Source organism: Dendrobium catenatum, unplaced genomic scaffold (assembly GCF_001605985.2).
Source record: "Dendrobium catenatum unplaced genomic scaffold, ASM160598v2 fragScaff_scaffold_134, whole genome shotgun sequence".
Taxonomy (NCBI): domain Eukaryota; kingdom Viridiplantae; phylum Streptophyta; class Magnoliopsida; order Asparagales; family Orchidaceae; genus Dendrobium; species Dendrobium catenatum.
In genome coordinates this window covers 934230-946322 of record NW_021318596.1, presented here as the reverse complement: position 1 = coordinate 946322, position 12093 = coordinate 934230, and the positions used below count along the sequence as shown (strand labels likewise).

The 12093-nt window shown below is 35.2% G+C and overlaps 1 protein-coding gene across 1 annotated transcript in view; it reads left to right on the top strand.

Annotated features, from left to right (window-relative positions):
* LOC110095292 (DNA mismatch repair protein MSH4-like) overlaps positions 1 to 5384 on the top strand; it is a 9875-nt gene extending 4491 nt beyond the window's left edge. The window contains exon 3 of the mRNA XM_020820764.2: positions 5078 to 5384. Coding sequence (XP_020676423.1) covers positions 5078 to 5248 — 171 coding nt within the window. The 3' untranslated portion in view covers positions 5249 to 5384. The remainder of the gene's footprint in view (positions 1 to 5077) is intronic.
* The last annotated feature ends 6709 nt before the right edge of the window (positions 5385 to 12093 follow it).

Genomic DNA, 12093 nt, shown 5'->3' with positions numbered 1-12093 from the left:
AACAAGAGAGAACTTTCGATTAAGGCTAGTCGTTTAAGCGTTCACATAGGTTATGAATCTATCGTATAATAGCAATAACTTTAATTAAATTAAAATTAAATTAAACTTTCATTTAACTAATTTATTAATCAATTTTAAATAAAATTTAATAATTTAAATTGATTAAAATAAATTGAAATTTGTATAATTAATCAATTTTAATGTAAAGTTTTATTAATTGGATAATTGATTAATTTAAAATTCTAATTTAAATAATTAATTTAAAAATAAAACTCTAATCAATTAAAACTTCAAATATTTAAAAAAATTAATTTAATTTAATTAATTGAGTAATTTTAAAATATATTTAAAATTTCAATTGATGATCTGAGCAGTTAATTTCAAATTAAAATTTAAACTTTAATTAAATTTATTTGATTAATAGCCAAATTAATTAATCCAAACTAATTCAAAACTTAATAAAAAAGAACAATGTTTGAACTATACAAACCTAAGTATAACTCACATCAACTAAAGTCCAACTCCTAAAACTAAAACACCAAAAAAGCTCAAAATAAAGAAAACTCCAAAAACTCTAAACTCTAAGCTCTTCAGCTTCTTGCAAGCTTCAGCTCCTTGCAAGTTCTAGCTCCTGCAACTGCTAGCCACAAACACCTGCAAACTCTAACTGCAACTGCAAACTCCATCTCCTACAGCTGTTAGCCTTGAACACCTGCAAACAAGTAAACAAAAGTCAACGCAGGGTGGTAAACAAAACTAGTACTGAAAGAGAAAAAAATGGTACTGAAACAAAACTAGTACTGTAGGTAAAACTAAGTAAAAAAACAAAACAAACAAGCAAAGCTTGTACTATCGATCAAACACTATTGCTAGAGGTAAAACTACAGTAGACAACACTAGAAACTAAGGGATAAATGTAAGGATGTTATTGCTATAAACAAATACTAGCACTAGTGTTGAGACAATGAAAAGTACAAAACTAAGTGTCTACTGCTAAATCCTCACTAAACCGTGGTTGACAGGCAACCTCTACTTTAATTAAGGTATTAGGAAAAACTTCCCAGGACAAATAATATGTCCATGATAGGCCTCGGGCTACTTTCAATAAAAGTCGTAATACTCAACTTCTTAAATGTGCGGGCTACTTCCAAGGGAAGCAGTAACACCCATCGAAGTGCAAACATACGGGCAACTTCTAATGGAGCCCGTAAGACCCAGCCTAAACCAAAAACTACGGGCTACTTACAATGAAAGTAGTAAGACCTAACTTCTTAAATATGTGGACCACTTCTAAGTGAACCAGTAAGACGCATGCTAGGGAAACTTCTAAGTGAACAACCCTAAACCCAAACAATTAGGCAACTCGCAAGTAGAGCTATAAGATTTGTCCAAAATTGAAACCACGGGCTACTTTTAATAGAAGATGTAAGACCCAACTTCTCAAACTATCGGGCTACTTTCAATGAAAGAAGTAATACCCAACTTTCAAACATACGAGCAACTTTGAATGGGGGTCGTAAGACCCAACCGAAAAGAAAAACTACGGGCAACTTCCAATGGAGACCGTATGAGCTAACCTAAACCAAAAACTATGGGCTACTTTCAATGAAGGCCGTAAAACCCAACTTCTTAAACATGTGGGCTAGTTCTAAGTGAAGCAGTAAGACCTGAATGTTAGGGAAACTTCTAAGTGAACAATCCTAAACCCAAACTATCAGGCAACTCGGAAAAAGAGCTATAAGACCGGTCCAAAATTAAAACCACGAGCTACTTCTAATAGAAGCAGTAAGACCCCACCTCTCAAACAATCAGGGTAGCAAGACTCAACTTTCAAACATACATGCAACTTCCAATGGAATTCATAAGACCTAATCTAAATCCAAAATATGGGTGACTTCCAATGGAAGCCCTAAGACCCAATCTTAAACCCAAACATATGGGCAACTTTCAAAGGAATATGTAAGCCCCGACCTTAAACCCAAATATATGGGCAACTTTCAAGTGGCCCAATCCTAACAGAACCACCATAATACTAAAACCAACATCTATTCACTTCTGTTTACTTGGGATCCCTAAGAGAAGGCAACCCATAACTACTAATCAGATTCTCTGGATACTACGATCAATGATTGTTAGTGTTAGTAAACTAAAACGTACGGTATTCTTAGGACGATGGAACCATGAGATCTTGATCGGGTATACCTTCATCCCCCACAAACAAGATTAAAACACTTGCACAGTTGCATATCTAAGCATTAATTCATCCTTAATCGAGAGTTCTTTTCTTTGTGATAAGAGGAGTAATTAGCTATGAGGGTTTGCGCTCATAAAAAGTAAAGACCAAGCTCTCATGATACCACCTAATGGAGAAATATGGTTAACTACAATCTTCTTTAATGAAAATGGAATAATGTGGCTATAAAGCGGGATTCATGCCTACTTATCATTTTTCTTGAGCAAACAGTAGCTCCAATGGAAGATAAAGATTAGAGAGAATCGTCTTCAATTGTTTTAGTAAAGTAGATGTATTAGATTTGACTTATGTTAAGAAAGGTAGAGGTAGACTCAAAAAGACTTGGTTAAAAAATATTAGAAATGACTTTTCTTTATTAGCTTTAAATGAAAATTTGATTCTTAACACAATGGAGAAAAAAATGATTCATATAGCCGACCCCACATAGTGGGATAAAGGCTTGATGCTTTTTTTGTTATTGGTTATAATAAAAAATTTAGTTAGACATTGTATCTACTTAACTTTTTCTTTTAATTTAAGAAAAAAGATGGAGGTCACACTAGAAAGAATATATGAGCTTAAATTGTCTCGCCAATATCAAGTGTAATTTAATGTTTCATCTGGATATTTGTTCAAAATTAATTTTATTTGGCTTTTAGTTGTTTCCTCCATGGCATAAGAAATAAAGTGTTACCATCTATATATTATTTTTTTAATCAAGAACTACATTTGTAATTTTTCTTGAACTACGTGTGCCTTTTGAACCAACTCCTATGGTCCCCTTAGCATCTTCACTTTCAGAAATAGAGCATACATCGTAATTCTTATATAGTTCAAATAACAAGTTTCGTACAAGTGAGATATTTCTCATACTTTCTTCTTTGAAGTATATCATACAATATGCAAAGTCAGTCACAACAAATTTCATCCTAGAATCCATAATAACACTAAAGATCATAAGGAGGTTGCATTCACTCCAATATTTATCAAAATTTTCGTGTTAATTTCATCATGATGAATGAATAAGTCTAAATTGCACCTTCATCCCACATATTCTTTATAGTATAAATCTATGAGAGAAATAAGTTAGTTGTTCATTATTTAGTTCCTGAAATGATATTAGTAGCTTCATTGAAGAACCCCAACACATCACAAAGCTTCTAAAATTTTTCCCACCCTTCCCCTGTTGGATAATTTAGTATGCGACTTCTCTTTCACTATAAGAAAAAAAAATCTTCTCTTAATTATAATGCTATTATCAATATAGATCATTTAGAGTTCCAATGAGTTGAACAATCCATTACTAGATTCTTGTAGGTTATTGCAACTGTTGCATTACATCACCAAATCCTACCAACCTTGCTTCAAAGGCATTTACAAAGTTTATTGTGTCTCTCATCTTGTCAACAATATGCTCAATATAATTTATCCCATCTTCATCATTAATTTTATGTTATTTTCTTCATCTACTTAACATCATTTTTATGATTTTCATATGCTCTCCATCATTATCGTCAACATCAACGCTATCATTGAATTCTTATTTCCATTCTAAACACCATTCACTGGCTCAATAATACCATCTTATACATTTATCGGTGTTGACATTCTAAAGAAAGCATACCAAAAAAGGAATAGATTAACTATGCTACATTTAAGATAGAAATATTACACATCAAGAATAAATTAATTCAAAATCCTTAATGAAAAAAAAAAAAATGTTGTCCTAAATATTCTGATGAATAAATTGTCTAACATAACGATGATAGGCAAAGTAATTGAAGTCTTATATTTTTCAACCTAATTATTTTGTAGGAAATTAAGAATTGTAATAAGATTTTCTCAAATACCTAAAAGAAAAACTTGGGAACAGTTGTCAGCAATCTCATAGCAAGAGCTAGGGTGCAGGATGATTCCTCCTATTATCCTACTCTCTAACCTAACCGTCGCTCCAGTCCTAAACACTTGAAAAGATCAAAAGGACTTTAGTTATCTTGGCTTCCTTCAAGAGAAAACAAAAGAAAAAACCCTTCTGTTGCTTCAGAGGCATTTTATGCTTGTGTGACTGGCGATTGCACAACAATGGCAGCCAGCGAATAAAAATTCCATCCTTAGTCTCGATCGTCTGAGTCACCTACACTCATACCCGAGTATCCAACCACTGCTCCAATAGTCCAGTCTCCTATAGCAAGCGAAATCCCCCAAGGGTATGTAAGAGCGTCATTCTTCGAGCCATTGGAGTCCTTGACACACTTACCCGACTGCGTTGGTGCGATGCGATGCAAAGATCCCTAAGGCACACAAGGAAGAATAATGGGACTACGTAGAAATAATTTACAAGGGTTAAGATGTATTATATAATGCAGTGTTAAAATAATTTCTAAATATATTTTAAGTTAATCGAGTGGCTCAATAAGCTTACGAGTCTGAGCTCGAGCTCGTATGATATGTAGTTTGGCCATGTAAATATTTTCATACCAGCTTTTTGGTCTATTTGCTTTCCAAAAGCCTAAGATATCACAATTTTTTCATAATTTGTGCATTGAAAAGCTCTATATTGTATGTGCGCCTTCATCATGGCTTCATTGTTATGGGCAACGCACTTGCAAAGCAGCTTGTCCATTTCGGTGAGAATGGCACTGAATTTTGTTACAGTCTAAACATATCAGCACAACATTACAAAATCAACGATTTGTTAAGTATCAATTACTGCAAATTTATATTAAATACAATTTGCTGAAAATGGACTTCCAGTCTGGTATAGAAACCTTAACAAGGTATTATGTAGCCAAGTCTTTTGTTAAAGATTGCGTGGTTGACACTGCATCGTAATCCTGTTGGTAGGATTCAAAGAGGATGACGAACAACTGTGAGCAGCATCACTCGTTGCAAATGGCGTACAGGGTTGCCCAAAGGCTCATTTGCTTGAAGTATTCCAACCAAGGTGAGGATGACGTAAGAAGGGCTTTGGAAAATCTAAAAGAGAGTTATATGGAGGGTAGGTTAACTTTTTAATTTTTTTTAATAATTTCAATTATATCTTTTAGGGTGACTAAATATAAACTTCTATGGGTTTTTTCGAACTCAATTGATGAAGTTTTAAACAAACCAGCAAAGCCATTAATATTCATTTTTTTATTTTCTCAATCAATCGTTTTTGCATTGGACCATTTTATTAAAAGAATTGATGCAAAATATTGGCTTAGCTTGTTAAATTGGGCCTTATGGTAATCTTGGATCACTGATGTCATCAATTGATGGTTCAGAGGGATTCTTCTATATAATTAGAAGAGTTAAAACCAATTTTATAGTGGATTACTTCGAAAATTTGTGAGCTATGTTACAAGTTTTGTAATTTGTCTAGAAAATTCAAATCCAACTTATTACTAATTTATCTCCCTCTACAAGTATCCAAATCTAGAAAATTTGGGCTTGATTTGAAGAAAATGTTTTAGTTTATTTCTTAAAAAATTAGTAATGGTTTGAGAGGTGTATGTGGTTCAACTGTACTCTAGAAGGGGCGATGGTCAGTTCTATTCAAAACAAACCACTGTTAGAAATTTGGTTGTGATTTCCTATCTAATGGGTGAAATTACAGATACTACTATATAACATCGATGCTTGACTCTCAACAGCATTGTCGTCTCCTCTCTTGATGCCTGATACATGACATCGACTCCCGATTCTAGGCATCATAATATTAATCATTTTAAGCACAAATTCTAGTTAAATGACTTATTATTTCTAAATTATTTTAATAAAAATTTTTGTTTTAATCGATTATTAAAACCAAAGTTAAAGAGGCTTTAAAGAAAATGAAGTGTGTAATAGTTGTTGGACCTGATGATATTACAATAGAAGTATGGAAAGGCTTAGGAGATGAAGGAATTTCTTTGCTTACTAAACTTTTTAATATTTTTTTTAAGACTAAAAAGATGTCATATGAGTGGAGAATGAGAGTGTTGATTCCTATTTTTAAGATTAAATGTGATGCACAAGATCGTACAAATTAGAGAGGAATTAAGTTAATGTGTCATACTTTAAAACTATGGGAGAGAGTTAACGAGTATAGATTGGGGCTTGATACTAGCGTTTCTCAAAATCAATTTGGATTCATGTCGGGTAGGTCTAATGTGGAAGTTATACATTTAATGAAAGGTTTGATGGAGAAGTAGAGAAATTAAGGAGGATCTACATATGATATTTATTGATTTAGAGAAAGCATATGATAAAGTTTCAAGAGAAGTGTTGTGGAGAGTTCTAGAAAAGAAAGAAGTTAATAATGCTTATATTCAACTCATTAATGATATGTATGCAGGAGTTGTTACTTGTGTTCAAACACAAGGTGGTTTGACCAAGTACTTTTCTATTTTAGTTGGATTACATCAAGGATCATCCTTAAAAGCCCATGTCTTTTTGCTTTAGTTAGGGATGTTCTCACTAGACATTTGCAAGAGGTTGTACCCTGGTGTATGCTTTTCGCTGATTATATTCTTCTTGTTGATAAGACTAGATCAGAGGGGGTTAAAGGTAAACTTGAATTATGGAAGTCAACCTTAGAGTCTTTAAAGGCTTTCATTTGAGTAGATCTAAAACAGAAGATATGAAGTATAATTTAAGTAATAATTGATCTAGTGGGGGGGATTGTGACTTTGGGTTATCAAGTTATTAATAAGGGCACTCGATTTAGATATCGTGGGTCTATTTTTCAGAGTGATGGTGATATAGATGGGGATATTATTACTAGAATTCAAGTTGGATGGTTAAAGTGGAGGAATGCATCGGGTTTGTTGTGTGATAGTAACATTCCTCTCAAACTTAAGGGAAAATTCTATAAGATTGTAGTGAGACCTGCAATGCTTTATAGTGTAGAATGTTGGCCACTAAAAGAGAAGCATAATATTAAGTTAAGTGTTATAGAGATGAGGGTGCTCAAGTGGATGAGTGGCTTTACTCTTAAAGACAAGATACAAAATGAGCATATACGTGAAAAGGTTGGAGTAGCTTCAGTGGAAGATAAGATTAGAGAGAGTTGCCTTAGATGGCTTAGTTGCATAAAACGGTGGTCTTTCGATGTCCTGGTTAGGAAAGTAGATGTATTAGATTTGACTTATGTTAAGAAAGGTAAAGGTAGACTTAAAAAAATTTGGTTTGAAAATATTAGAAATGACCTTTATTTTTTAGATTTAGATAAGAATTTGACTCTTAACAGAACACAATAGAGAAAAAGGATTGTTGACCTCTGTAACATAATACAACCAAAGAAAAAAAAAAGATTACATGTAGCCAAATCCAGCCCGAATCGTTGCTCTCGTCGCTTCTACAGTCGCGACCCATGACCTGCAATTCGGCGCCGTTTGCAATCATCCCACGCTCGCCTTGATCGTTGCTTTATGCACGTCGTTAAAATGAGAGTGAAGGCCCTCATTCGCTCTTCTTCTTTGACACACGAAATTTTGTCTGAAATAAGACAAGACTTGGAACAAACTATGGACTTTATTTGGACATCAAATGAACTTAACTTGAACCATAATTTGAATAATAAAAAAAAAGAACTTGAATCAAGTTTGACTGTTAGGAGTAAATTTACTTGGACTCGAATTGACACTAAATGAAGTGAACTCAAATGAGCTTAAATTTGAACCAAAAATGATGATGACTCAAATGACCATGACTTGAACAATCTGGACTCAAGCAAAGCTTGACTTGGATCATAGAAGACTTCAATATAATGTGGAACTTAACTTGGATTTGGACATAAATAGAACCAACAATTGAATGAAGGACTTGTTAACTTCAACATGACTTGCAATATATCTGCAAGCAAGGATCAATGTGCAATGAATATGCTATGCATACGATATATTGTCTATAATCCAAGGCAATATATCATAATGAATTACAATGAACTTGATTGAACTCGAATGACCACAGAGGACATTGAACTCGAATTGTACAAAACCAAGCGAAACTTAGATTTGCAAGCATTGGACTCAAATCCGGATGAACTCAATATGATAACATGAGACTTGAATGAATGTAGAAGACTCATGCTGAGTTTGAACTTAAACATGTATGGAATTTGGACTCAAACATATATATATATATATATATATATATATATATATAAACTTGAGTCTTATACAAGGGAATTCCTGTATCCATATCACCAACAATGATCCGACTCCAGGAAGATACATCAAAGAAAAAGATAAATGTAATGTACATTGTGATATGTTCATAAACATGATGTGAAAAAGGCATAACAAATATAACACTTGCATTCGATCCAATATGTTGTCTACAAGAAAAATGCAAAGTTACTACGTTGATTGTGAATGCCCATTAGTAACATTTAACACAACACCCCTACAAACATATAGTTTTATGCCACAAATGATACGACATGTTCGTGAGCAAGATATGAAGGACATTCAGCAGATGAAGCAGCTACCTTACAACACTTCTATAATCAACATCAAAACACAAGCAATCATATTCAACCCTGCAAGCAATGAAATAGGATGGGATGTATAATTTGACCCCGAATAAATATACAAGCAATAATTCCTACGAGCATGAGAGGACATGCAAGTAGATGTGGCAGTTCACCAATCAACAATACATAAGGAAGTTAAGAACATATACAAGCACCTACAAGCTATGTTGTAGAAGATAATAGATGTTACATCATCCTTGTAGTCAACTCCTATATATTGTCAATCAAATATGTTAATCATTTGCAAGTAAAGATGAATGATATGCAGCAAATGCAGGCTCCTAGAAGAAAAAGCAGGAGATTCGTTAGTGTACTATGATCTACCTGCATAAAACATGCAAACAGGAGATTCGTTTGAACCCGATCCTCCTAAGCAGGTAAAGAGGATCGACAAGGTTCGACAAATAATTATAAAAGGGCCCCGAACACCTGCATGGTCCCTGGCGAGCATGTTATTGGTACACACGTGACATTTAAAGATACTGCGTGAGTTAATAAGTGAATTCAAGTTTGAGCTCGATCATTCTATACAGGTAGATAGGAGTCGACACGGCACGAACCATCAAATAAATATGCGGTCGCGAGGTTGACCGAAATATTTATTTTATACATTCATATTAGGCCTTCAAGACCTATAATTAAGATAATTCACTTACAAGGGCATAAGACTTACGAAACCCGATCCTCTGTCAACAATTCGACAGAGTCGACAAGGTTTAAAACATAAATATTTTCAAATGATCCCAAACACCCCGATGATGGCCGCGTTGAATGCAAATCTCAACCGGAGGAGTTCACAAATAATTCAAAATGCCATTCATATACCCAAAATCCAAATTTCCAAAATCATTGAAATCTAAGATATTTAAAATTGAAATCCAATCATTAATCACTTAAAGCAAAATTCACCCACCCTCCACAATAGTTTGCCGGGTGGACAAACTAAAATTTACTTCATCTCATATATAGCTAAATGCCTAATCGAAAATATCACTATGATCCATTCTCAAACAATCTTCTGCCAGTAAGGACGTGGTAAGTGTCCTATGACTGGCATTTTTTCCGCCAAATGACACCGCAGGATAAACAGTTATGACCCGGGGCCCTCTGAACCGAGTGGTTTTTCTGTCAAATGGCACCACGAAATACCGATTATGGTCAGAGCCAATACGTTTCTTAATGAAATCAAATCCTTGAGATATGAATTAATAGAATATGATCAATAGGGTACAAAGCCCTCTGTTAGCTAAGGTAGATTCAAATCTGTCCCCTTAGACAAGCATCTAACCCAGGTCAACAAGGTGCCCTTGGACGAAGCAACCCATGGCTGCCGACAAGGATCCTTCTGTCAGGTTGGGTCGACTACCTCCTCTGACTAAGTAGACTAAGGACCACGATGGCCCAGGACGCGGGAACTATGGAATCTTGATCGGGTCCATCAATCATTCCCCCACTATTCGCTTTAAATGCAAGATGATGAAATTTATATTTTAAATATCAAATCTTCCAACCCTTTAAACTTACAATTCTCAAGCCCATTGTTGCTACTATATGCCATATAACACGTACTATCTACGTATTGATTGACGACTAGCCTTAATCGAAAGTTCTCTCTCGCTACCGGGAGGGATAATTAGCTATAGGTGCTTGCGCCTATAGGAAACCGGAACTCAGATCATAAAGTCCTCGTAAAATGAGGGCAAAATCTCTGGGTAGTTTCTTATCTACAAACCTATCTGCCTTCCAAAGTTTACCCTGGAACTTAATATGTTAAAACTCCCCCCGAAGAAGAAAAGCAACAGCGGGCAGAGGCCGGGGCCGAATTTTCGGAGCCCACAAGGATTCATTTAGTTGACCCTACATAGTGGGATAAAGACTTATTTTTGTTGTTGTTGTAGTAGTATATTTGATCAAATTTTATACACTATTTTTAAAATATAAAAATTATAATATAGTATCAAATCCGGTCCGTATCCTTTATTTTTAATAATTTACGTGTCACATGTTCGTATCGTATCGTATCCATGTCGCCGTGTCCATGTTTGTGCCTCATAAATCTCTTCCATTTAAAATCAAAACAAAGGAGGGAAAGAAAGAGAGATGTTTAAGCCCCTTGCTTGGGCCGACTAGCAATAACCTATAACCACCTCCTCTCCTACATACTATTATGGCCAAACCTTACATCCTATTCCATGGCTTGGACTTAAACCTATTAAGCACTAAAAAAGTAAAAAATTACAATACAAAATATTTGAAATTACATAAACACATAAGACTAAACTCATAAAATATAAAAATGTAGGCTCTCATGGATCCATCGTGATTTGACCTCACATATGCTTTTGCCTTTGCCCTAATGATGGGGCCACTTTTATGTGCTACATCAATTAGCCATCAAAAACACATGCTAATTATCCGTCCATATAGGTCTCGTTTTATTAGTACTGATATACCATTAAAATTTTGTCTTGATCAGGCACGAATCTCGAAGCAAAATCAGGTTGCTAACTTCCAAAATTAAATCTATATGACCATCTGAACTCCGATTTCAGCAAACCTATAGTTGAACTGAACGTCTCGAAAATACGAACCCAACGACACCAAATTTGACTCAATCCGAGCCCAAATGAGTCTAAATGAAAAGACCTAAAGCACATTTGGAAGGTTCAAATCATAAATTGGATGACCAAACAGTTTCCAAACGTGACATACTTATAGCCGAATCGAGTGGCTCGACAAGACGAATCCAAAGAGCCAAAGATCATCAAATTATGATATCATTAAGACATTCAAATTTCCAGTAAATAGTCCATGATCAAGGGGATCAGCATTAACCGTCCATTTAAACCACTCCCAGCTTGCCCTTGATCTCCTCATTATTTATTAGCCATGCCACTCTCATAAAACTATAAATAGGCCTCTCATTCTTCATTGAGGGGGGACCCAAGCAAGGAAAGGAAGAAAGAGAAGGACGAAAGCCCTCTTGCCACCAGACTCCTTGGCCACCGTCGGACTTCCTCCCGGCCGCCTACTAACGTCGTGCTTCTGTCCGACCGCCGACTGACGCCAGAATTTCCCACGGCCACCGATTGATTTCGGATTTAAACCTAGCTGGCAATTAACGTCGGACTTCTTCCTGTCTACTAATTGACATCGGACTTCTTCATCGCCGCAACTGACGCCAAACTTTTGCCCGGCCACCGACTGACGTCGGACTTCTTTTCGACTACCAAATAATGTTGGACTTTTGCCCTGCCACAACCTACGGTCCTTCTGACCTCCATCGCCCATTGACTATGGTCTTTTCGACCTTCATCATCAGATAACGATTTTTCTGAACTCTGTCACCTACTAATTACGA